The 26,194-nt window shown below is 47.9% G+C and overlaps 1 protein-coding gene across 2 annotated transcripts in view; it reads right to left on the reverse strand.

Moving 5' to 3' along the window:
• The window catches only part of CASZ1 (castor zinc finger 1), a 446,064-nt gene that overhangs the window by 143,463 nt on the left and 276,407 nt on the right, over nucleotides 1-26,194 (reverse strand). The window contains exon 5 of one of the 2 annotated variants that reach the window (XM_079986666.1): nucleotides 17,312-17,405. The exons of the other annotated variant lie outside the window; for it this stretch is intronic. Within the exon in view, the coding sequence (XP_079842792.1) occupies nucleotides 17,312-17,315 (4 nt within the window). The 5' untranslated portion in view covers nucleotides 17,316-17,405. The remainder of the gene's footprint in view (nucleotides 1-17,311; nucleotides 17,406-26,194) is intronic. 2 annotated transcript variants of the gene reach the window in all.

The following is a 26,194-nucleotide window of genomic DNA, read 5'->3' on the forward strand; positions in this document are numbered from 1 at the left end:
AACACTTATAATGAGAGTTGGGCCATTGGTCAACCTAGCTCAGTATTGTCTACACTGACTGGCAGTGGTTCTCCAGGGCTTCAGAGGGGGATCTCTCCCAGCTCTACCTGGAGATGCTGGGATTGAACATGGGACCTTCTGCAAGCAAAGCAGGTGCTGTACTACTGGGCTACAGATCTAGGAAGGTCTCCTTGTAACCTTCTGCAAAACATGGGCAGGAACAGCTTCTGGAGTGCGTTGGCATAATTGCTTTTGTCCCAAAGAAGACACTTCCCCTGTGAGCTTGTCAGGAGCACTAGAACCCTTCTAGTTTGTGACCTGCTACACATTGAGGAAGCGGAAAGACAGTGGATGAAGACCCAGGTTTCAGTTACGTTTCGCACACTGCAGTGGCCAGTGTTTTTTTTCTCAACCTGGTAGGACTATTTTAGCTTCTGCTCTTTGCTTGAGTCTATGATTCAGTTATCTATGATTCTAAGATCACACCATAATAATAATAATAATAATAATAATAATAATAATAATAATTTATTTAAAAGCCACCCATCTGACTTACATTTAAAGCACATGGCTTCCCCCAAAGAATCCTGGGAACTGCAGTTCACCCCTCACAAAACCGCAATTCACAGCACCCTTAACAAACTGCAGTTCCCAGGATTCTTTAGGGGAAGCCATGTGCTTTAAATGCATGGTATGGATGCAACCTAAAACACATGGGAGTTTTCTCCACTGTCTACCTCCCTTCTGATGCACTGTCTGGATTATCTTCTCTTCCCAGTTTTGAGGAACCATGCATAGCACCCTGGTATCCCTCCAGGATGTGAGGCCTAAGGACACAGCTGCCCCTTAAGACATAAAGTCAGAAGTTGACAACCTTCAGGCTCACTGTCTGCTGCTACTTTTTGCAACTTTTCGTGGAGCATCCACTCCCTCCCTCCCTCCCTCCCTGCACAGGCTTTCTTCCCAGTCCTTCCACTTGGGATCTATGATACTTTAGGGACAGCCTCAATAAATCGGAGATGCTTGGGAGAGGCCTGGCTTAGGGTAGGATAGGATGTTAGCTATTTGCTAAATGGGTGACAAAGGAAGGAACAAACAAACAAACAAACAAACAAACAAACATACAAACAGGCATTGGCGAGGCTGGATTATTAAAGGAGATTGTCTTTACTGCCCAGTTACTCTTGCAACGAAAAGCAAGCAATGCATGTCTCCAGGCAAAGGAGCATGTGGAATTAAACTATTTTTGAGCTTCTGGAAAGATTCTGCCTCAGGTCTAGCCACGCCAGGATAGAAACTGCTGCCTGAAAACTGTTAACGTGTGCACAAGTTAAAGCAGGTTACGCAAGAAAAGGGATCAAGTTTGCGTTTTTGTTGTAAGCTGAAAAACGAACAAACTTTTTTTCTAAAGGATTAAGGTGCACCAGTGGCATAGCGTGGGTTACCGGTGCCCAGGGCGGGGCAAGTGCTGTGCCCCCTCTGGTGGAATGGGCAGCTGGGGTGAAGGCATGCAGTGGGGGCATGTGTGGAGCCAGCATGGAGAGTGAACGGAGTCCAGGAGGTGCTTTCCCATCTTCTTCTTCCTCCTTCCTCGGGGGGCGGTGCGGGTGGCAGCGGCAAGGCAGGGGGGTTGGGGGCACATTGGCAGGTACCCGTGCTGGGAGAGCAGAGGGAAAGAGAGGAGAATGGCTGGCTTGGAGTGGAGGCAGGCAGGTGGACAGCAAGCGAGCAGCTGGGCTAGCTGCTTGTAGAAGAAGAAGAAGAAGAGTTTGGATTTGATATCCCGCCTTTCACTCCCCTTCAGGAGTCTCAAAGCGGCTAACATTCTCCTTTCCCTTCCTCCCCCACAACAAACACTCTGTGAGGTGAGTGGGGCTGAGAGACTTCAAAGAAGTGTGACTGGCCCAAGGTCACCCAGCAGCTGCATGTGGAGGAGTGAAGACTCGAACCTGGTTCCCCAGATTACAAGACTACCGCTCTTAACCACTACACCACACTGGCTCTCCAGTAGCGGCTTCTGGCATGTACATGGAGCGCCCGCCCCCCTGCTCTCCTTCCCTCCCCGCAGGCCCAGCGCTTTGTGCAGTGTTCAAGGATAGCCAGACCAACCTCGCCTCTCGGCCAGCGCAGGGTCAGGGTCTCCATGGGTCCCTTTAGCAGCCATGAGGCGGAGGAGGCACTGCCTGAACCCCAAAGATCTAGCCTGGGCCTGGCTTGCCTCCCCGTAGCTCTGGAAGGTAGCAGGAGCTCAGCCACACAGCATCAAAGAGGGAGACTGCTGTGGGGGTGCCTGGTTGCGCCCTTCAGAATTATGCAACCGGGGCAATCACTGCTACGCCACTGGGGTGTGCACTTTAGAGCAAACTGTGCTAAATGTCCTCCTGCTGTTTTCAACAACCAGTTCTGACCATTTCCGACTCTGGTCCCACCCATTACTGGCATATGGCCCTTGGAAGCTTGCCCAGGAAGAAATGTGGCCCTCTGATGGAAAAAAGGTCCCCCCGTCACTTCTGATGTTAAGCACGAGTTCTCAGATTAAAAGCACATGCGGATAACTAGCAAAATAAATGGAAATGAAGGAAGTAGGGTGGTGCCAGGGTGATACCAAGGATCTTGGGGTGTTGGGGGGGGAGGCAGAAGTGGAGGACTGGGGGGAGGAGAGTGTGAGGCAGACGTAGCGATTGCATTATCGAAGGAGGCTGGCTTGGCATCACCATGCAATCGCCTTGGTAATCCTGTTAGCCAGCAATCTCCATTCCGAAAGAGCTTCATTTCTTTGTGAATATTTGTAAACTAGATATCTAATGGAAAATTATAGGAAAATTATAGTGAAATTCATGACGAAGAAATCCGATTAGCCCTAATTCAATTATGCCATCTTAGCCCACACTGCACATTTCCCATTTTCCCCCCATAAATACCAATGCCAGGGGTCTGGGTAATCAAATAAAATTGAAAATCATCTTCCCATTAAATTCAATTAGCTGCAATTTCTAAAGCCTATCAGAGATTTTAATTACTAAATTATAAAATTCTCCAATGCTAAATTGAAACAAAAAAAATGACACATCCTTGAGTTTCAAAAAATAAAAAGAAAGGGGAAATAACAAGAAAAACCTTTTTTTTAAAAAAAAAACATCCTCCCAGTCTTTTTGGTCCACAGCATATGTTAAATGAAAGAGCTTTGTTTTCTGCCAAAGGCTAAAAGCAAGGGAGAGGACGGCACATTTTGTGCTGAAAAACTAGGAGTGTCTGAAATGGACCATCCTCCCTCAAAATGATGCTTGAACAAAATCAATCCATTAAGACCTTGCAGGTTAGACATCAGGGTTTTGGCTCTTTGTTTACCTGCTGTGCAGCTGACTCAGAGGCCACTGGTCAGAGGAGAGTGGGAAATTCAGGTCCTTTTGAGTACAAACGTGTCATAGACTAATATCCTCTTTCTCTTGGGAATCACAGAACACTAATGAGCCAATCCAGTACCACTGTCAGCTTATATAGCCTCAAGATTTGCTGGTGCTCCCTCAGTCCAGGCAAACTCGATCTTGAGTTGAGTTGATCTCCCTCATCTGTTTGCTGGGTCTTTCCTGGGCAACCTTTGGGGGAGGCCCAGAGGCAAAAGTGGGCAGGTCAACAAGTGTATATATATTTAAAAACCTTTGTGCAGTAGGCTGCCTTCAACGCACACTCTCGCCACCCCCCCATCCACCATTCAGACAAGCAAAAGACATGGTCAGGATTCAAGTGCGTATCAAAAAACACTCAAGGTAAAGCCAAGCCAGTGAGGGGTTTCTGGTGTGGGGAGATTTCCAAGGGTCAGACAGAGAGGTCTAGAGGGCCACAGTTGCCCCCCCCACCCCGGCCTGAAGTTTCACTGCTCTACCACTACCACCCCCTTCCTCCTCCACTGCTTGAAGCACCTTCCTGCTTCATCAGTTATCTCAGGCTGGACCTTGCCATCACTCACACTTGTGTGCCTGATCCCACAACTAAAGAACAGATACTGTATCTCATTTCTTCCCCCGCCACACTCCCCAGTGTGACTTTCCACACTGTAGATCAAGAATAATGGAGGTGTAGTGTTGGAGAGGGATTGCAAGTCAACTCGTCCAGCTCCCTCTCAGAACCCAGACATCTAGAGCAGCTCCAAACCTCCTGCTTTAAGACCCCCAGCAAGGGAGCACCCACCCCACCACCACTCTAGGAAACTGGTTCCATTAGGCTTCCCCTGATGTCAACCAAAACCTGCCCTCATGTAATTTAAGACCTGCAAATCCATTTGTCTAGAGCAGGGTTTCCCAAACTTGGGTCTGCAGCTGTTTCTGGACTACAACTCCCATCATCTGTAGCTAGCAAGACCAGCGGTCAGGGATGATGGAACTGTAGTCCAAAACCAGCTGCAGACCCAAGTTTGGGAAACCCTGGTCTAGAGTCAGATCCCCCTCCCTGCTCCAACATGGTGCCCTCCAGATGTTATTGGACTCCAGCTCCCATCACCCCTGACCTTTGGCCATGCTTGATGGGTGTTGGAGTCTAACAACATCTGCAGAGCATCACACTGGTTAGCCCTGTTCCAGAAAAACAATGGGGAACCTGAAGGCTTCCAGATGTTTTTGAACTCCAGCACACATCTGCCCTAGCCAGCATGCCCAACAGTCAAGGATGCTGGAAATTGAAGTTTGTGGGGTTGGGGTGCCAGTTCCCTACCCCTGATCTAGAGCAGCCTCCTCGTGGTGCTTTACAGATCCCTGGCCATACTGGCTGTGGCTGATGGGAGATGGAGCTCAAGAACATCTGGAGGGCACAAAGTTGGGAAAGGCTGGTATAAAAGTAATGAACTACTCTATCCCTTTTCTAAAGGTAAAGCAAAGGATAGGGAAACACTTTAGCTCCACTGCAGAAATATCTACTCCTAGGCATATATGGGATGAATACACATATGGGATATTGGAATCCCCAATGTCCCCAGTTGGAGGAGTCAATGTTGCTTGCTTTTCCCTAGTCCTGGTGACACCCAGCAAGGCTCAGACAGTTCCACTTTCTCGACTGGGATGGCTTCGCAAAGACAAAGCTGGAACTCTAGGGGCTCCTTCTGATGTCAGGGATTCCCGATCCTTGCCTGCAATCTGGGAATCCTTCCTGGCCTCTTGAAACCAACAAACTCTGTCAGTTTCGAGGCAGTCACTAGGCAGATCCAGCTTGCTTTGTGCCACTTTGGCAGAGCTGATACCAAGCTCCATTTGCCAGGCGCCCTGGAGTTGCCAGTCTGGGGAGTTGCCCGCAAACAAAACAAAAAAAGTTAATTATCTCAGCTTTTTTTCTTTTCTTTAATAAATAAGAGAAACTGGCTGAGCCGGATTCTTCGCAGGGCCCTTTCTCCCCCTTTATCATCCATCAGTTTCTGTGACACATTATTCAAAAGGATATATATAAAAAAGTTTTGCAATGTTCAGGATTGTTACTAAATCCTTTTTTCTCGTTCCTGCTTTCCTCCTCCCTGCTTGCTTTGCTTCTTACAGTGCCAGGCAAGCGGGTGGGGGGAAATAATAGTAAATAAATGAGTAAGAAAAATCCCAAAGCCAGGAAGGGGGAAGCTCGGGGGTTGGTCGGCTGCTGCTCCCGCCTCTTCTGTGGGTCGCACAAGAGAGTTGGCACTGGGCCCACCTGCACACCTTGCTTGCTATCTCGCCCTGGAATGTTAACACGGGCACTGCGGAATTCCCAGATCCTTGCCACCAATTAATCAGAGTCCCTTTTGGGAGCCAGTGCGGAGTCACGATTAAAGTGTCAGGCTTGGGCTGGCGAAGCTGAAATCCTTCCTTCAACTGCAAGGCTCGCTGGGTGCTCTTGCTACCTCTCGGCCTAACCAGCACTGCCGGCTTGTTGTGAGGGTATAGTTGCTAGGAGCGGGCAGGGAGTGGAGAGAGAGAGACTCACATATTTCCTCAGGGGAAATATTGGGGTAAAAGCCTAAGGAATAAAATGAAACAATTCTTTTGCTCCAGCCAGACTTTGAGGGTCCTGCTTGCAAAGTCATCAGGTCCGTGCAACTTAGGCAAGAAGCAAGGAGCACAGATTTTGTCCAGGCAGGAGCCATGGAGCTCCAAGCAAGCATTGGCCAGCTTGTCTGTACATCAATGTGGTGCAATGGGTCATCCATGTGGCAGCTGGCTGTAACCTGAAGGTTGGTGGTTGGAGCCCATCCAGCAACGGCTGTGGGCAGGATTCCTGCATTGCATGGAGTTGGTTCAAATGACCATCAGGGTCCCTCTCAACTCTACAATTATATGATTCTATGCACTTTATGGAACATACTTGTGAGTGGAGCACATTCAGCCCAAACTCTGCAAGACCGACATAGCTGACATCTATGCACAGGTGGCAAAGTGGGGGTGGGGGGAGGAAAGCACGCTGCCCCACAACTGCTGTCTCCCTGTGGTTGCTAGGTGGAAAGCCCTTTTCACAAATGTGTATTATGACTGAATAATAAAATACAAGGAATTAAAAGGAGGTCGCAGTCCTAAGCTTGCTTAACTTGCACTAACTCCATCAAAATCAACAGGACTTCAGAGGAGACGATCCAAGTGGGTTTTGCTCAGAGTAGACCCTACTGAAATGGATGGCCTTAAGTCCTTTCATTTAAATGGGTGTGCTCTGAGCAGAAACAACCTATAGAAAAATGTGTCTTAGATGGGAGCATTAATATGAAATATGCCAGAAACCTAACGTTTAACCTAATCTTTCAGAAATCTAACATTGGGGACAAAGTGTGCCCCCTTTCCCCAAAATACACTTTGTTCCTACTGTAGCCCCCAACCCATTGTTCAAAGGGTTTCATGCACTTTTCTGCCACTCTGGAGAAAAACACACAGGCATTCCTGACCCCAATGAAAGGCTGTTTCATGCATTCTTCCTCCCCTCCCACTACTTGCCCTGATAGAATCCCCTTGCAGGGGAAACTCCCTACACCATCAGGTACAAAGTGTCGCCCTATAATTTTATGTGACCGCCAGCAGCAGCCCTGATCCATGTGTTCGTAGCAGAGATAAAAGCCTCTTGTGGCTGTGTATCATATATACAAAGGTGAAGCATGGGCTTTCTCCTCTCTTTTAAAAATCTGTTTCTCCTTCCCTGCAAGGAGATTGCATCTGTGTAGGAGTAATACCTGCAAACAGTTTTGCTTTGTTTATTTTCACAGTTTGCTTTCTTGGAAATTTCCTGGCAAAAAGGAAGGGCAGCACAGGTGAAAAGGCCAAGCCTAGAGACTAAAGATGGGAGAATTTGTTAATTTCAGTTTTCTCTCACTTTCTCATTTTTCTGATCATATTTGCTTCAGTTCTCCACATCAACTTATGAGCCTGGTTTTCACTAATATAGCACATTTGTCTAAATTATTTTCACTGAAACGTGAATTTCTAGACACCGTAGTATGTGCATTTTTGTGTATATTACTTGGCCAGAAAACCACATTGCAAAATTTGGAAAGTGCAAATTTGGCTGTGTTTTGGTTGGCGGCCGTATTGTCTCAGAAAGCACAAACCTTTAAATGCAAACTGAACCAAACAACGCCCCCTCCATCCCCACTGGAGATGTTTTCAAGCTGTTCTCCAGAAGCCTGAGAACTAGCAACTTGCTTCTTCCTTCCTTCCTTTTTTCCTTTTTTAAAAAAATGAGGTTGATCAGATTTCTGAATTTTGCTCCAGGCGATATAAAAATGTGCCACCCTGCTTACACAGCCGCTGGCAGACCCCTCTTGTCCTGATGCCCTGCCCTTGGCTATCCAGGTTTCCTCGGAAGCTTCTGCGCTGTTATTTCCTGCTCCACGCTGCCTGTCTAGAGAACTCTCATATTTTCAGTGCTCACCAGACCATGAATTCACCTTCATACCAGTTACAGGGTTATTTAGCTTTTCCTGACGCCAATAACCACCTCGTTTCAACTGCCGCTTCTGCCAGTCAAACAGTTTGCTCTTTTTTCGAAAACACACACGTAACACAAATGTGCATCATACCTGCAGAACTGTAGCGCCCCCGGGAAAACCCACTCCATTCTGGGATTGGGTCGGAAGATGATGTTTAGCACCAGACGCTGCCCCAACTCGCCGCCACCGCCGCCAAACCTGAACCCAGCAAGGTAACCCTCATTGAAGTTCACGCAACAGCTGCGTGGGAGAGGGTGGAAAAAAGGAATCACAGAATTGTAGAGTTGGGAGGGCCCTCCGAGGGTCATCCAGTCCAAGCCCCTGCAATACAGGAATCTCAGCTTGTGTGTGTGTGTTTTCCTAGATCGTAGGACCTGATATCTACAGGAACATATGATGACCAAGGGAAGAGGCAGGCCAGAAAAGGAGGAAAGGGAAGAAGCATGGAAGAGGAAATACATTCAGAAGACAGGAGAAGAGGAAGAACAAGGAATCCAGGGGATAAATGGGTTCCTCCCCATGCCATATTCCTCTCGGCTTATAGGCACCAGTGTATTGTGATCCAGAAAAAAATAAAAATGGTAGCTCCACTTTGGAGACCAATACTCCATAGTCAATCATGTGCTCTAAGGGCAGGGTCAGGTTCATGGGGAGAGCAAGGTGAGATTTGGCTGTTGTCTACTTGATTCACTGTAGGCCCATGAAATGGGAGATCTGGATATAAGCCTGAGGTCTTTCTGCTGAATGTCCACTGGGTGGTCTTTGTGGTGGGAACCTTCTCTCAGTCTCCGTTCTACCATCCTGTAAAATGGGAATATTTAAAGACCTTCTCTTCACACACTGATCCAGGGTTTAATAAACTGTGGTGAATTAAACCACGGCATAGAATTACGGGTGACCCTTGCCTTGTGCCTGAACTATGGTTTGTTTACTGCCAACAAACCATGATCTGAAGCCAAGTTTTTGTTGTTGCTTTATGAACCTTGGCTTGATTTATATGAGCAGCCTTCCTTAAGCATGGCTTGCTTGGCCAACCCACCATAGCCACTTGCCAAGCTCCAAAGGCAGAAGCAGCTGGAAAATGAAACCAAACTTTGGAGAATCAAAGCATGGTTTTGTTGAATCAGCTGAGTGACAGACAAATCATGGTTTGGCTAACCACGGCTTAGTGTTAAATGCTAACCGGGCCACCGAGTAACTGTGAAGTGAGAGCAAGGATGATGGTGGTGAAGAACCCGAGATTTTGCTTTCCTGTGATTTTGCTTTCCTGCCACACCATACTCTTTTATTCATGAAGAGTCAGTAAGCCGTGTTACGTCTGCCTAGAGTGCCTTTTGGCAGGTGAATATATGTTATTGGAATCAATGAAAATGAATAACCACTGACTTCTACTTCTAGCTGAGTTAGGCTGCTCAGCTTCTTCTTGTCCCCAACCAGCACTCAAAATCCCCCAAGCTCCAGGCGCATTTTGCGACTGGTGTGGGTCCAATTGCGACCACATGGAAGTCTCTGGATGCCAAGTCGGCGACTGATATCTCCATTTGGTTGGTACCTCCAACCTTCTTAAGCAGGTCAGCAGAAGAGCTCCCCCACCCCATTTATATCCCTCCAAGGAGTACATGGTTCACACACCCTTCAGTTAATCCCTACAACGACCCTGTGAGGTAGGTTAAGAGGCTATGACTGGCTAAAGTTCACCCAGTGAGCTTCTTGGCTGAGTGGGGATTTGAACCCTGATCTCCCAAGTCCTAGTTTGACACTCTTAACCACTACTCCACACTGGCTTCCTAGAGTACTTCTGCAATGGGGCAGCTCTATAAATTAAGTTGGTAAGTAAATATGGGGAAAGCAAATGGATCTGAAATATTTTCCTTGAAGCTTGCATTTGTTTTAGTCTGGATTCTTTTCCTTGATGTTTTAATGTGTTGTAAACCACTCTGAGATTTTTTTCCCTTTACAATATAAAGCGGTGTGTAAGTGAAATGAATCACCATCACCATCTCACTGCAAAAAAGGTACCTAGCCAGTCCATTGTGGCGACTGTAACCTAGGCTTAAGGTGCAATTTGGCAATTAGCTTATAGATCTGGGTTTCCAACACTTTCAGTTGGTGGGGGCAATGGAAAGGGTCTTACAAACTGGCACAGACTATATAATCTGGAAGCAGAAGTTGCTATGGATCAATCTTTTATACAGCACTTGGAACTCAGCTGGCAAATAAATACTGAATTATTAAATTAAAATTGTTCGGGAAAGGTTTTCTTTTTTCTTTTAAAGAACATGTTGGATATTGCTTTCTTTTAATTCCCACCCATCCAACTCCTGCCCTGGCAAAGAAAACAAGATGTTTCGGATCGCTAAGCTGAAATTTTGCATGGCTTCCATGAGGAAGATATGAATCAACTCCCAGTTTCAGCAACGCTCCTAATTCCCTCCCTGGTGAGGTTAAGCAAGGAGATGACTTTTTTTGTTTTTCACCTCTGCGGCCCATGTGACGAAACCAAGGTAACTTGAGGAAACAATCAACATTTCCACCCCCCTGCTTCCAACCACCTCTGATTTTTTTTTAATAAAGAAAATGTTATTATGATGATTATTCTAAAAAAAGAAAAGAGAAAAGAACTAGAGCGAGAGTTTTGAGCAAACAACAGATCAATGGATCCCCGCCCCCTCAGAAGGAAAAACAAACACCCAGATCACCGCAAATTAGACAATGTCTCGCTTCACTTCATCCGAACAGGCTGACAATTTTGGGGGGTTGTTGCCACGGCGACAGAATAACACAGTGTTCCGCCTGTTGCAGAGCAATCAATTAACTTAATGCCGCCCAGCGCCTGTTTACTCTTCCATTCAGAGGTGCTGCCGTCTTCTTTGAATCCCTCTTTTCCATTCTTCCCTCCTTTGCTTCATCTCAGTGAACTCTCATCCTCTCTCACACACACCAACACACACCACTTCTTCTGAACGCTCCTCGTCACCCACTTCCGGTAGGCAAGATGGTGTCAAGCTCTGGTACCAACGCACACGCCAAAAATGTATTGTGCAAGTGAAGGTTTTGCTTCTCCGAAGTGAAATATGTAATCTCTGACGCAGTGTTGTGCAGTGATTAGAGTGCTGGACTACAATTTGGGAGACCATGGTTTGAATCCCCACTCTGCCGTGGAGCTCTCACTGGGCCAGTCACGACCTCTCAGCCTATTTTTTAAAAAATCTATTTTTCAGGATTGTTGCGTGGTACAAATGAAAGCGGGGGAAGAATCATGTACACGTCCATGGAGAAAAAGGTGGGATATAAATGCAATGAATGAATGAATGAATGACGCCACAAGCCTCCTGTGCTCCTCAAAATTTTGCCCATCACAGAGTTTTGCCCAGGGTAATGCTTCAAGGTGATTCCATCCACAGACTCCTCTTCCCAGAATGTCCCCTGCTCAGTCGAACATCCCATCCCAGGTTGGGGAAGAGATGTTTTATATATAAAGGGAAAAGCTACCCTCCCATTTACGGGAGATCTTGGCAAATTTACCATCATATGGGCTTCCAGTTGCTCTTTTATACGTTTTAAAACATTGTCAATAAAATATCTATCTATTGGTGCCAGGAAACATTACCATCCTCACCACCGTCGTGAGCTGTTAGGGCAGCCTCTAAAGACGAGCTTAGGCAGCCCTTGCAGACACAAGTGCAAGCACACTTTAGAGTCTCCACAGTACTAAAGGGGACCCGGATTTAACTGGAAGACAAACCACGTATGAGCTGCCCAAGCCCCTCCACGTTTCCCAGCCCCCCAGACCCAAAAAATGACGGAATGATCAGCTTGGCTGCCTGCTTTTGCTCCGGTTTCAGTTTACGCTCTAGGCTCCACCTGCATTTTTTTTTTAAAGCAATAGAAGCCAGCTCTGGGCAAGTTCCCGCAATTGGTTGCTTTGGTTTTAACAGACCCTTTCAAAAGAACAATTAGATGCTTAAGGCAAAGAAGAGCATCCAGAATCCTGCCATACAGTGACCCTCCTGAGTAAGAACAGGAAGAGCAAGGCCTTTTCCTGTTGTTCATTCCCAGTATCTGGCTGTCAGAGGTAGAGTGCTGCTGGACATGGAGGCTCTGCTCAGCAATTATATGTGAGCGGTCATGAATGGGCTGATTGGTTTCTATGACCATTTAAATAAAACAGCAGCTGAAGCTGCATGCACACCATATTTACAGCACATGCCTCCCCACAAAGAATCCCGGGAACTGTAGTTTAAGGATGCTGGGAATTGTTGCTCTGTAAGGGGCAAATAACAGTTCTCAGGAATCTCTGCGATAAGCAGGTTGCTTTCAATGAGCTTTAAATGCACGGTGTGTACGCAAGCTAAGCAGGTGGCCATTTATTGCATTTATTATCTTGCCTTTCCTCCGCAAGACCTCAAACTGGAATGCATAGTTCTCCCCAAACCAACTGCATCCTCATGGCAGCCCTATGAGGCAGATAAGGCTGCAAGGTAGTAGACTGGATTGGGGGTCACCCAGCAAGCTTCATGGCCAGGGAGATATTTGAACCTGGGTCCCCCTGATTCTACTCCAACGCACTAACTACTAGAAGACACTGTCCACCGTAACATCTCTGCTACAAGCAGCCCCTCTTTTTGCCAGCCCTGCGCCTAGACCACCAGCTGATTTCATCTTGAGTTTTAGTGTTATGTGAGACTGAGAAAAGCCCCCCTGTCCCAGACATGCTTCAACACCATTCATAATTTTCTATGTTTATAAATATGCCCGCTGAAAATTTTGCTCATGAAGACCTGGCCGTATAAATAAGGTGGACTTAGCCGTCATAATACTCAGCACTTAAAGGCTGCTTTGCATTTATACACCAATTACCCCCCCCCCCAAAAAAAACCCCCCACACACCCAGAGGTGCAAATGATACTCATGTCGTGCCCTTTCCATCGTGCCTCAAACCAACCCCCTGCCCCCACCCCACCCCCACCAGCCACTCGTTTTCGGAAAGCCAATCTGTCAGGGAACCTGTTGGCAAAGGGGGTTTGTCGACTGCTCCCTGTCCATTACGGCCCAGATTATAAGCATATTGCACAGATCTCTCTGCATGATGCTGGAGAAATCCAATACGCTGAAAGGTTAATGCAATCAATTAGGGTGACAGGGAAGTAAAGGAAGGCTTCCGAGTAGATGAAAAAGAAAGAGAGGGAGAGAGGGAGACTCAAAGGGCTCTCCAGTTGAGGGCAGGGGGAATATCTGGCATAGCTTCGTTGGCAGAGCACGAGACTCTTAATCTCAGGGCTGTGGGTTCAAGCCCCACATTGGGGAAAAGATTCTGGCATTGCAGGAGGTTGGACTATTCTACAATTCACTACGCAACACTTTTGCATTTCACTCTTGGTGTTAAGACTTGCGCTATTGTTGGTTCAGTGTCAGTGCAATAAGGTGCCATTTTGGCAAAACATTCTCTGTATGCTGCTGTCAAATAAGACCCAGGAGAGGTACGTGGCAGAAACGGGGGAGCAGAGCCTTCAGAGGACGAGTGAATAATAAGATAGAAGGCCAACGAAAAGGGCGGCGGGATGATTGTGGTGCTCATTCATTCATTATTTGTATTCGTTCTACGCAGGCACTTCTGCATTTCTTCAAAAGCTACACAAGCACTCTTGCATGCATGAGGCATTTGTTGGGCTCCACAGAAGTCGGGGCGGAGGGAGAGGAACAAATGACTCTTGAAGATAAAACCCAAGAACAAGTTCAGAAAATGGTGCAGGCCTTGTTGGGGAGCAGAGGCGTCTTGCCCTCCCTAATGAGGCCGCAGGGACAAGCCAACAGTTGGCCAGGACCATCGTGAAGGCTATGAGAAAACAAAAATGTAACCAATTATGACTGGGGGGCAAAGAGATATCCCCCTGCACACAATGACACACTTAAGGTGAGGTACCTTAAGAAACTGTCTAGAGACTGCAACAAGGGGGTTGCTCTGAATTTATTGTAAAGAAGCCAATGAAAACATAGAGGGGTGGTTGGCTGGGAAGGGAAGGGAAGGGAAGGGGAGAAGGCTAATTTCCTGATGAGCTTTTTCTGCCACGGGAGAGGGAGGCTGAGGAATCCTGACCCCATCCTTAGGGAGGGGCTCAAATGGCTCCTGGAGATCTGAAATGGCTTTCCCAACTCTGAGCAGGGCGGAGGAGTTTGCACTTGACACCCAACACAAAATCCAAGCCATCTTTTACTCGCCACCCACCCACTGCTGCTGCTCTGGGCTGCCCATGGGCTGAGGCCAGGGAGGTTGCAACACTGACCCCTCAGGACAAATTATGGCTCCAAAACTCCCCGCTACACCCTTCCTTACGCTTCCTACTCAGTTGTAGGCAAGCTCTCCAGGGCTGCTTGGCAGTGGCAGACCTACATTTTGAGGGCCCTGGAGCTTGAAGTGTTATAGGGTCCCCCTCACAACCCACAACAAGGTATGGGTAACCCTTGTTATCTTCTCCAATGGGGTTGTTCCATGACAGATCACCACAATTTTATTTATTTTTTAAGAAAAATAACTACTACAACTCAAGATTTTGATTAAAATTGCTATACTGGATTATCTCATATGTCAAAGTCACTGGTGTGAATAAAGATTTCCTATACCTTATAGTTTTCAAGTCATGCAACTCAAATTGGGTCTACTGACCTAAGAAAAATTAAGCAATGTGGACTAAAGTCACTTCTGGGGCCCCTCTGGGATTAGAGGCCCTGAAGCTTAAATTTCATTCATTTCATAGTAGATCCATTCCTGCTCCTCGGTCCTAGTGGAGACATCTCAAACCACCTGAGATGCCAAGTGTGGAGATCTTGGTTCACTGGAGGCTGGGAGGAGGGAGAGAAAAACCAGCAAGGGGTGGGGGCTAGAAAATCGGGGGGCAGAACACAACTTCCCACCTCATCGTTGTGGAGTGCCATCTCCCTCACATCCAGTTTAGCGCCAAACTATGCTACTGGTAGGACCAGGAGGCCGGTGCCTCCAAGCAGGGCAAGAGAGAGCAGAGGAAGCTGCTGTATCCTGAGTCAAACTTTGGGTGCAGCTAGCCATGTGGACTCCCAGCCCCTCTTGGGGACACCAAGGATGGAACCTGAGACCTTCTGCATGCAAAGGAGGCTCTCTACCACTGATCTATACCCCTTCCCCAAATGGTATGTCCCACCTGCAGAATGAAGTGGTACAGTCTGCTCTACAAACATAGGAAGTTGCCTTGTCCTGAGTTGGACCCCTTGGTCCATTGAGCTCAGCACTGTCTACACTGGCTGGCAGCAGCTCTCCAGGATTTCAGACTGGGGTCTCTCCTAGCCAAAGGGGACCTTCTGCACGCAAAGCAGATGCTCTGAGAACTGAGCTGTGGTGACAGAGCGATGCAGCAAGGGGGGCATGGAGGCCAGAGAGGGAGGGAGGGAGGAGGAAAGAGCTGTAACCAGGGTTGTGAAGCATGCAAAGGGAAGCATCTGCCCATCCCTTTGAAGGCTCGAGGCAGGGTGCTCAGGGGGTGACCTACACCGTGCCTGGCTGTGATCGTGTTTCAGGGCCACTGCCTGCCGATTCCAGGACAATGAAGGGGCACCTTTGAAGTTGGAAAGAGAGAAGCCGAAATGCAAAAAACCCTGGAGAGATCTTATTTGAGAGGGAGAAGGGGGGGGGGTGCGTGTGGAGCGAAGGGCCAAGCGGGTGGGTGGAGAGGTTGTGCAGACAAAGCAAAGAGTCGGGTGCCCAGTGGGGTGCCCCGAAACCAAAAGGGACAAAAAGGAAAACAAACAGTTTATGAGCAGGGCACTTGCTGCCTCTGTCTGTGTCTCCCCCCACCCTCCCCTGCCAGCCACTTCCATACAAACCCCGCTGGCTCCAGAGAGGCCCATCCCGTCGATGATGGATGGATGTGTAAGGCTGGCTCTCATTCCTCACCATGTTGCAGCAGAAATATTTACATAACATTGGCCTTCCACCGGTCACCTCTGACACTGCGGGGCCCAGCTCTCCTGAGATGCTCAGTTCGGAGAGAAGTGGGGGGAGGCACTTGTTCTGCTGGCACCTGGCTAGAGGGCAGACCAAGAAGGTAATGCCATCTGGGAAAACCTCAGTAGGCCTCAGTTGCCTTGTGTGTTCAATTTCAGAATGTGTTGCAACTAAAGTTTGCAGAGTGATTACAGATTTGGCAGTTCTTGCAAATAGGGAAGTTAGAGCATTCTGCCGAAAACAGGAATTGCAGAGTTCGCTTATTCATCCCGGGAATGAAAATCAATTCAGCGAATACGATTGGTATTCACTTATTGTTGCTGCGTTCCATCCCCCAAAACTGTAACTGATTACATCCCCCTCAGCTTCCAAATTTTCAACGTCTTTCCTTTGCACTGATACGAATGGGGTGGAACAATGTAAGGACAATGAAACTTAGGCCAGTTACATAACTAATTACAGAAATTACTTAAATTACATTATCTTCCCACAACAGACTACAAAATGTTGTTTTTGGTGAAAGACAAACTGTAGCGGAAAAGAAACAGTGCTGCATGTGGTGACTACAGTGTGGAATGGAAAGCGATGCCATATTCATATTCCTTCGCTTTTCCCCAAACTGTTTTTGTGTGAATGTGCATCATTTCTCCCCCCCCCCTTCCTGTGTAGGAGTATTTGACAATGCAAGCTGCTTCTCACCACCAGTAGAACCGAAAGTACCACTGTCGTCTCACATTTACTAGCTCACTTTATGAGTACCAAGTGTGAAATTTGGCATTGGCCACTTTTAGAAAATGGAACTTGGGGGAGGGCTGAGGGAGGGAAGAGTGACAAAAGGGGGGCAGCGATTATTTGGACAGGTGACAATTCCAAAGCACCCAGGTTTCCACACTGCCGTTCCCTGACAATTTGTTAGGAAACTAATGTTTCAGTGACGAATGTTTTGACCTCAAGAGTTGTATGACACCTCCCCCTGCACAGTGCTTTTCTTGACCTGGATGGTGATTGTGCGGATGGCGTTTCTCACATTTCCCTTCCCGTGAGAAAGCTCACTTTGGCATGGATGTGGAGCATGAACAGAAGCATATTATGCTACCGCTGAGCTACAGATGTTTGTTCTGCCGCATCGGCCACCTGTAAACAGAAGAAGCTGCCTTTTTCCAATTTAGACCTTTGACCTGTCTACCATTCAGACCATTGGTCCACAATCCATTTACGCTGGAGAAGGTGGAGGCAACATAGCTTACAGGGGGTGCGCCAGCGCCTGACACTTCCCTGCGTCACTAGCTGTGACTCTTTTGCTAACAAACTAGGCAAAAAACACACAGACAAGACCAGCCACATGGATGGGAGCAACAAATTGCCACAGAGACACAGAAAGGTAGGAAAAAAAGAACCCGCGTGGGCGGACATACCCATTTGTGGTCTTGGCGGTCTCTCCTACCTTTCGATGACCAGGAATCAGATTCCGCTATTGGGTTTATTTTAAAGCTGTGAAGTCACTTCATCCTGAGGAGGGAAAAATGAGGTAGAGGTTACTACTGCTAGCATTATATACACTGAGGCAAAGGGAAATGAGTGGGTTTACCATTGCAGTAGGCGTCCCCCTCCCTGCAGTAGGCGTCCCACTGGCTTTACCAGTGGCAATTTAGTGTTAATATTATTATTGCTGGGAGATCCACAGGTAGTTCACAGTCAATTCTTCTGGCATGCACATAATTTGAGTAGCTTTTTAAAAAGTCAAAATATTTTAGGTTCTGCCATTTTATTGTTCTGTTGACCCTCCCTCATTTTAATGATCTGCTCTTTCATTGTATTTTATGGTTGTATCATTGTGCTTTTAAAAGTTTTTCCCCCTGTTGTATGTGTCTTGAATCTGCTTTGCAGAGAAAGGTGAGATAATATGCATATTTATTATAAATAAGGTATGAATACAGCGGTTCTCCTGGGCAGAAGGAGCTGGGCAGAGTGCCCACTTCAGATGTTCTTGCTGGAGCAGCACTCAGTCTTTATTCTATTCTTATTTGAAAGCTGCATTTGGGGCAAACAAACAGAGAAGGCAGAAGGGCAAAGACACTCTACCCTTGCATCTCTGTTGCCTGCCGGTGGCCCCAACCCCAAAGGCATCCTTCAATCAGGAACAGGATGCACCCATCAATGTTCATAGGGACTAGAAACTTTGGGAGGGATTCACCTAACCAACCCCATTAGCGGAAGCCAGGCATAAGGACTGGCACTTGCATGGCAGGGTGTTCCCCACTCTGCAGCCCTCACAACTGGCTCCCACAACAGCGAATGGGGGCAGGAGAGGGGGGAATGAATGGAATAGCAGCTGGAGGAGGAGAGGCAAAGAGTGAAGAAAGAGCTGTGAGCAGAGGTGGAACCCTTTCTCATTCTCTAGACCCCTTGCATCTGGAACAGGGTGTGGAGAGTGCTGCTGAATGGGGGGAACACAGCTGTGGAAAGCCTGAGGAAGTACCAGCCACTTTGGGCCTACTCATAAAAAAGCAAGTGAGAGACTAGGGTGAAATCCACAGTTTCCAGGAACTCTTCTCATTGTTAGACTTTTGTGGTGAGCTGAGCATTTGTTTGGACCCTGGGTGAGAACCAGGAAGGTGTGTCAGAAGGAAAATGACTTGATATTGATCTCTCTATATTAGTAACTTTGTATTAATGTAACATTTTTTATATGTAACCGTGCCTTTTTGCATTATTTTACTTAACCTGCTGTGGGTTCTTTTTTGTACACTGCTCAGAGATATTTTTAAATATATTAAGCGGCACAGAAGTAGAAAAAAGAAAATGAAACCCATACAACTTTGAATTTCACCCTTTGGCTGTATCCAATGCAAGTCCTACTTGGAGTTGCCTCGTGGAAGTTACTAAGCATGGCTAGCTTAGGTCTGTTAATTTCAACGGCTCTGCTCTGAGCGGAACTCAGTAGCACACAACCCTTTGCTTTTAAAAGGCACCATGTTCCACACACACCCCTTAGTTGGTGCAAGGGAACAATGGGATAGTCACCAGGGTTGCTGCACAAAGAGGAAGAGCTGTAGCGTGCTCACCACTAACGTGGGAGCACAAGCGGTGTGCAACAGGAGCACTGACTCATGAATTTAATGTGGGGGTAAGTTGCCACAGTTTGAAAAGACAGGTGGGGTGGGGAGCAGGAAAGCCCTCAGTTCTGGCCACCTCTTCCCTTTTCCACTCTGCTCTGCATCCATCAGGAGTGCTCTTGCAAACCTTCATTGCTGTAGGACCTGAACAACATGGGGAAGAGCTGTAGCTCAGCGGTTAGAGAATCTGCTTTGCATGCAGATGCTCTCAGGTTCAATCCCCAATGGCATCTCCAGGTAGGTCTGCGGCAGCCTCCCTGCCTGAAGCCCTGGAGCGCTTCTGCCAGTCAGTGTAGGCAAGACTGAGTGACTGGGGCAACCCAGTCAGATGGGTGGCATATAAATAAAATACTACTGCTGATAATAACTACTGAGTGAGATGGACCAACAGTCTGATTCCATATGAGGCAGCTTCCTATCTTCTCTGTTCCGAGATTGAGTGTCATTCCCCTTCTGCGCATGGGCTAAACTTGAGCATACTCAAGTAAAAACTGGAGGGAGAGGGGAGGGTGAAGAAATATGTAGAAAAACAACAACAGTTGCAGGGGAGGGGGGAAACCAAACAAAAGCACAACGCAAAGTAAATTGAATTATTTAAAGCCATATGTTCCAAAAGTGTGACAGAGCTGAAGGAAGGGGGGGGAGGCAATATTGTGAGACTTCCGGATGGGAGTCTCCCTATACTTGGTGGGGGCGGGGGGGCGGGGGAGAGACAGAGATGATAGAACCAGCTGGTAAAGAAAGCAGCTGGTAGCAGGTTTCCTACTCCCATCGACAGCGGGAAGCTATGTGCTTTCCCCCCTCCCTGTTCCATATTGTATCCTCCAAGCAGCTCATTTGACATGGCTTGGGATGACTCTGCCCTGGCAGAGAACAGTGTGTGGCTTGGCTTGGCGTGGGCCTGTCACACTCCTTTTGCAGGGCAAAGCTCTATATTCTGCAAAGCAGGTTAGAATCATAGAATTGTAGAGTCGGAAGGGACCCCAAGGATCATCTAGTCCAGCCCCCTGCAATGCAGAACGGTTTGCTCAACATGGGGCTTGAACCTATCTCCCTGACATTAAGAGCCTCGTGCTCTACCAGCAGAGCTTGGACCAAGAAAGGCTCAAACTCCTCTCCCTCGCCTAGGTGACAAAATAATTTGGGGCAGGAATGGTGGGGAGGTACAGTGAGGAGAGGCTGAGGGTGATTGTCCCTCTACTATTTTGGAAGGTGGGGTAATTTTTAGAGGTCACTCCCTGGAAAAGACCCTGATGTTGGGAAAGATGGAGGGCATAAGGAGAAGGGGACGACAGAGGACGAGATGGTTGGACAGTGTTCTCAAAGCTACTAACAAGAGTTTGAACAAACTGCGGGAGGCAGTGGAAGACAGGAGTGCCTGGCGTGCTCTGGTCCATGGAGTCACGAAGAGTCGGACACGACTAAACGACTAAACAACAACAACAACACACTTCTGTGCCAGAAAAGCAGGGCTGACCCAAGACATTTTGATGGAAAGTGGGAAGGTGCCTCATACTGAGTCAGGCTATTGGCTCTAACTGCTGAGCCATGGCTGTTCTGATCATTCCTGCCTGGGTTGAAGAATAAGATGATCACACCCACCACCCTGGGCGTCAAGCTGAGGGGGTGCAAAATTGAGAAGATCAAATCTGGGGCACTCAGTTTTGGCCTTGCTCATGACGAAAGCGGGTGTGAAAGGTTTTATTGTTTGGGGAAGGGGATGGGACAGGGGTCCCATCTAGTCCAGCATCCTGTCCTCACAGTGACCACCCAGATGCCTGTGGGGAACCTTCCTGCTGTTTCCGACAACTGGCATTCAAAAGGATTACTGCCTCTGAGACACAGCGCAGCCATCGTGGTCAGTTAGCCTTTCTCTCCAGGAAGAGCATTCCCCGGCCCCTATAGTGTTGCCCTGTAAAGGTAAAGGTAAAGGTAAAGGGATCCCTGACCATTAGGTCCAGTTGTGACCGACTCTGGGGTTGCGGCGGTCATCTCGCTTTATTGGCCGAGGGAGCCGGCGTACAGCTTCCGAGTCATGTGGCCAGCATGACTAAGTTGCTTCTGGCAAACCAGAGCGGCGTACGGAAACGCTGTTTACCTTCCCGCCGGAGCGGTACCTCTTTATCTACTTGCACTTTGACGTGCTTTCGAACTGCTAGGTTTGCAGGAGCAGGGACCGAGCAACGGGAGCTCACCCCGTTGCGGGGATTCGAACCGCCAACCTTCTGATTGGCAAGTCCTAGGCTCTGTGGTTTAACCCACAGCGCCACCCGCATCCCTTGTGTTGCCCTGTAAGCTCAGCTAAACCATCAGAGAGCAGGTGGCAAAGATAGTTAGAGGTAAGGGGAAAGTACTCTGCACGTGAGCAGAAGTACCATCACCACCTGCTTCACAACTTCACGTCTTTGAGGGAAAAGCCCCAACCCTTTGGAAAGCAAATTCTGGTGCTGGTGAAGCTGCCTTTACATCTCTTTCCTCCCTTCCTCTCCCCTCTGCTCCACCTTTGACTCTCGCCTCTTTCCCCTCTATCCCTGCCTGCGAGCAGCCGTCTTTCTCCCCACAACCGCCCACCCCATGCTAGACTGGGTGGGTGTTTTTTGTTTTTTTGTTTTAAATGGCCCAGCAGCCCCCTTCTCCCCCCTCCCACCCCTCCATTATTTTGGCCGCGGCTTATCAATGATGCAAGAGGAATAACGCCAATTTACTTAGAATGTGTAATCCCCCCAAATCAGATTGGGGGATTGCATGAGGCGGTCTGACCTTGCATATGTCTCCATTAAAGCCACCCAGGCCTACGCTTGTATTCTGTGTTCCCAGCACATATTTAGACAGATAACGCTAATTGTACTTGACATGTCCTCTTAAGGATGGACTCTCCTCCTCCTCCCCCAGCTCTGCCTGACAATGAGACAGCCTCGGAAGCCAGGATCCGCTCCATATCTGCAGGGCAGGGCACAGCTCAGAAGCCGGGGTGGGCGGCAGGGCGAACAAAAAAACAAACAAACAGAAAACTGTTCCACGCAACAAGGGCTCCCAGCCAAACCTCCTCTGCCGACGCACCACCGGGCACCCTCAATTAATGCTTCAGAAAGGGGGAGGCTGCAACTCCCACCCCCACCCCAAAACAGAAAAAAGAACCCAGAGGAGGGATGGCTGGGTGGGTGGGAGAGGGAGAGAAACGCATGTGTGTGTCCCTTTCTGGGGCAATGTTAATCGGGGATTAAAAACTGCTATTGTGGCAGACTCAAGTTCTCTTAAGGAAATGCATCCTGTGCTCCTTTGGAAAGGGAGAAATGTTAAAGTCTGGGGGTGTTTTACCATATGGTGGGCACAAAAGCGATGGGATGGGGCCCCCAGAGAAGACACAGTTTAAGCTACCTAAGAGAGAGTGAGAGAGCGTGCAGGAAAGTTGTGTATATAACTTCTGGGGCAGTTAAAACTTAAAAGTCAGGTTAGGGGTCACCTGCCTTGAATACAGCCTGTTGTTCTGCCCCACACACTTCACTGCCGCTTCAGGTCTTTCCTCCCCTGACTACTCACTCACTGGAATCGGGTGGTAGAGTTATTGTTTTGTTTCTGTGCCCGTTTTTATTACGTATTTTGTGTTTGTAACTTGCATTTTTTTGCTGTGAATTGCCCTGAGATCTTCGGATGAAGGGCGGCATACAAATTTAATAGAGAACAATAAATAATAATAATAATAATAATAATAATAATAATAATACTTTGTTGAATACTTCACTGTGTTCCCTTCAGGCAACAACACTGTGAGGTAGGTAGGCCTGCTGTTACACACATTTTACAGGTAGAATTCAACACTCAAGCTCCAGGAACTCTTTCCAACGCTAAGCCTCAAACACACATCCCCCTCTTCGCCTCCACAAAAGGGGATGAAACTACAATAAGAAAACTGGAGGCACGAGAAATCCAACCCTCAAAAATATACTGAGAAGCTAATAACTGTAATAATGAAAACTGTAATGTTGCATTTCCCCAATTATATTGTGACAATACATTACTGCTTTTGCTATTACGGTTATTATCTCCCTAGTACTTGCGCCTCCAAGTTTAGGCCTCAGATCTGGAATGCTCAAAGCAGCAATACTAGGAAGGAGTGCCTCTGAGCATATGCACAAAGCACCCAGTGCGTAAGCAAGGCCAACTCCTCGCCATGTCGGGGGGCGGAGGGAGATATCTTCCACACCAATGCTCAAACTCTGTTTTGAAAAAAGAAAGAAGTAACAGAACCAGCTTTTAGCCTGGGTTCTGTTATTGCTGCAAACTCCGTGATTTTATGAAGCTGATGGAAGAGTCTTAAGAGAGGAAGAAAATAGCCTTGATAGGAAAAGGAAGGTATTACAACCACAGGGCTGTGTCTGCCCTAAGAAAACACTTTCAAATTGCTCTCTGCAGTCTTAGGGACTAGAAACTTGGTCTTCTTTTAAGCAAGCTCTAGAATATTGAGGGTGCTGGGTTTCTGTGCTCTGAACCAGAACCACGCCCTGAAACCACCTCGGAAGGCAAAGTGCATTGCAAAACCGCAGTTGCGAAGTCCTCACTCTTGACTCCAGAAGCCACCATGGACTGGAAGCAGAGTCCTTTCTGCATAAATATTTATTCCTTCTCTGGAACCCAGCTCCAGCTCACCAGACCCTTGTCGGAGCCAAGTCGCTTCCCTGGTCTCAGCTGCATTGCTCAGAACAACCTCGACGAGGAGTACAAAACTTTTATTTTTGCCTAAGTGGACTTTCGGCCTTCCTCTCACCCCTCTTGCAATCCTGCCACCTCCTAATTTGACTTTTTCCAATATCTTTTCTCCAACAACCTTCTCCCACCCACCCCCCCGCTCTTCTTCCTCCCCAGCAACTGCGCATTTATTAATTCATGAGGCACTAATTAGTTCTTTGTTTAATTTTGTGTTAAACAGACTGACCGGAATGATAACGACTTTCAGCGTTGCATTACGGTCCCCAACCGCCCCTGTTTTCTGACAACAAGGGAGTAGAGAGAGACTGGCGTGATGAACCCCAATTCCCTCTTCAGTTGCACTTCATTAAGTCAAAATGTGACAAGAAGCTTAGAGAGTAACTTTCAGATCGGATCACACATAACAATTCGGCAGGAAACTTTCCGAAGGGGGGGTGGGGTGGGGAGGAGGCAGCGGCGGCGCTTCTGAATGAAAGCTGGCACCAGTGCACAGCACCCTCGCCACTCTCGCCTTAAAGGAACAGCAGGCACAAGCACACATGTGCAAGCAGAGGCGGATTTCTCCCCAATCACAGCCAGCAAAACTCTATCCCCCATCATGGTCCCATTTTCAGATGATTTTGTTGGCTTGGCTGGGCATCTTTGGAAACTCGAGCCAGAGAAGTTCCTGACCTTGCTCTCAAGAGGCTCCAGGTGCTCGTGGGAGAGGCGCTTACATGCCTGAAGGTCTGTGGAAGCACGAGTGCAGAAAACCACGTGAATCCTGCACTGCAGGGCATCCAGATCCCATACTTAAGGGGAAAGGTCATAACAGACAGAAGTTTGAGCCAACCCAAAACATCCAAAGGCCAGGTACTTGGCCAAACTGCCTTCTCCTTGCGTGCTCAAATACCCGCCTTTCTTTCCTGGTTTAAGCAAACCACCATTTGCTGTGGCGCCCTAAATCAGCTCTGCACAAACCATAGTTTACCATGGCACAAGAGGGGAAGGAGGAGGAGAGGGCTGAAGCCCAAGTCTCATTGCACAAGGGCTCAACAAAGGATTGGCTCTTGTGCCCGACCCTAAGGATGTCTACTCAGAACACCACCTCGCTGACTTCAGTTGGACTTAATGCCCAAAGAGGCAGGTGTATGCCTGGATCTTTGAGTTGTTCTGCAATAAACACACACACACACACACACACACACACACACACACACTCAGATTCCAGCACCATGGCTTCAGAATCTGTTCAAGTTATGCTGGTGCCTGAGATGGCAAATCCAATACACAGATCCAACCCAGCAGTATGAAAAACTCATCCTCCCCATTTTTTGCTTCTTTTTGCTGCCTCAAATCTGTCCCCTTGAGGCAGATGCCTCCATTTGCCTCATGAAAGGGTAGGCCCTCTGTTTCATTGCAGAGCTGTAGTTCTTATGAGCCTACCTTGTTCAGAATCTCCTTATCAGGACATTTGGTTTGTCAAAAGAGTTCTAAGACTGGTTTTATGCCCTGGCATTTGACAACCTGGAGCCCTCTAGTTGTTCCAAACCACAACTCCCACCAGCCAGCATGGCTACTGTGATTCAACACCCCCTCCTCCCGCCACTGGTAAGCCTTCAGGTTTGGGGGAAGCTGAGCTTAAGGGATCTTTGTTTAAACAAAGTGTGCCAGAGACAAAGTGGTGGGCAGAACAGTTTTGAATGCTTGATCCTATTTCTGCGGTTTTCCAGGAACAGAGATGCAGCAGCGGTCAAACTATTTTTCCCCCCTGCTGAATTTTTGCCTGGACATGGGAGGGGGCCGAGGAGAGAAGACTTTGGCAATCTTAGTCAAAGCACTTCACTGTCATTAAGCAGAGTGCATTTCCCCCTCACTTCATGTGAAACAAAAAGTTGTTTTTGTGGGTCAAAGCCCTACTTTATCAGATGCGCAAGGCATTATGGCAACACACATTTCCTTGGGTGGAGGGTGGGAAAGATATATCCAGCAAAAAACACATTCAAAGCTGCAGAAGAAAGGAGTCCACACATCTTTTGTTTCTGTGAGTTCCTCGGAAGCAGGGCCCAATCCAAAGCCCTTAGTACACATAGCTGAAGGAAGAATACGTCCAGCATCTACAGAGCACAGGGCCTTGGTTCACTCTGGGGGAGCAGGCCCCTAACACCTTTCCCCTAGCTGTTCTCAGAAACAGTGCCTTCTCTAGACCCAATGGTTGGAAGGATGACAGGCTCCATAAAACTGCTCCCCACCTTTCCCTGGAGCAGGTGGAGCCAAGGTGCCAGAGCAAACTCTTCCGCATCCCAAGTTGATCTCAACAAAACTCACTGCCTCCCTTTCTCCAAGTAGGATTTAGTTTCACAGAAGCCACATAAAGGAAGGCAGGTACGCGGAATTATAGCATTTGAGAGAGCCAGGCCTGTGGGCCTCTCAGGAATATATCATATGTGTGTGCGGATACTCAAGGGACAGGGGAAATATATGATTTGGGTCGCC

Source organism: Podarcis cretensis, assembly GCF_951804945.1.
Source record: "Podarcis cretensis genome assembly, chromosome: 8".
Lineage (NCBI taxonomy): Eukaryota > Metazoa > Chordata > Lepidosauria > Squamata > Lacertidae > Podarcis > Podarcis cretensis.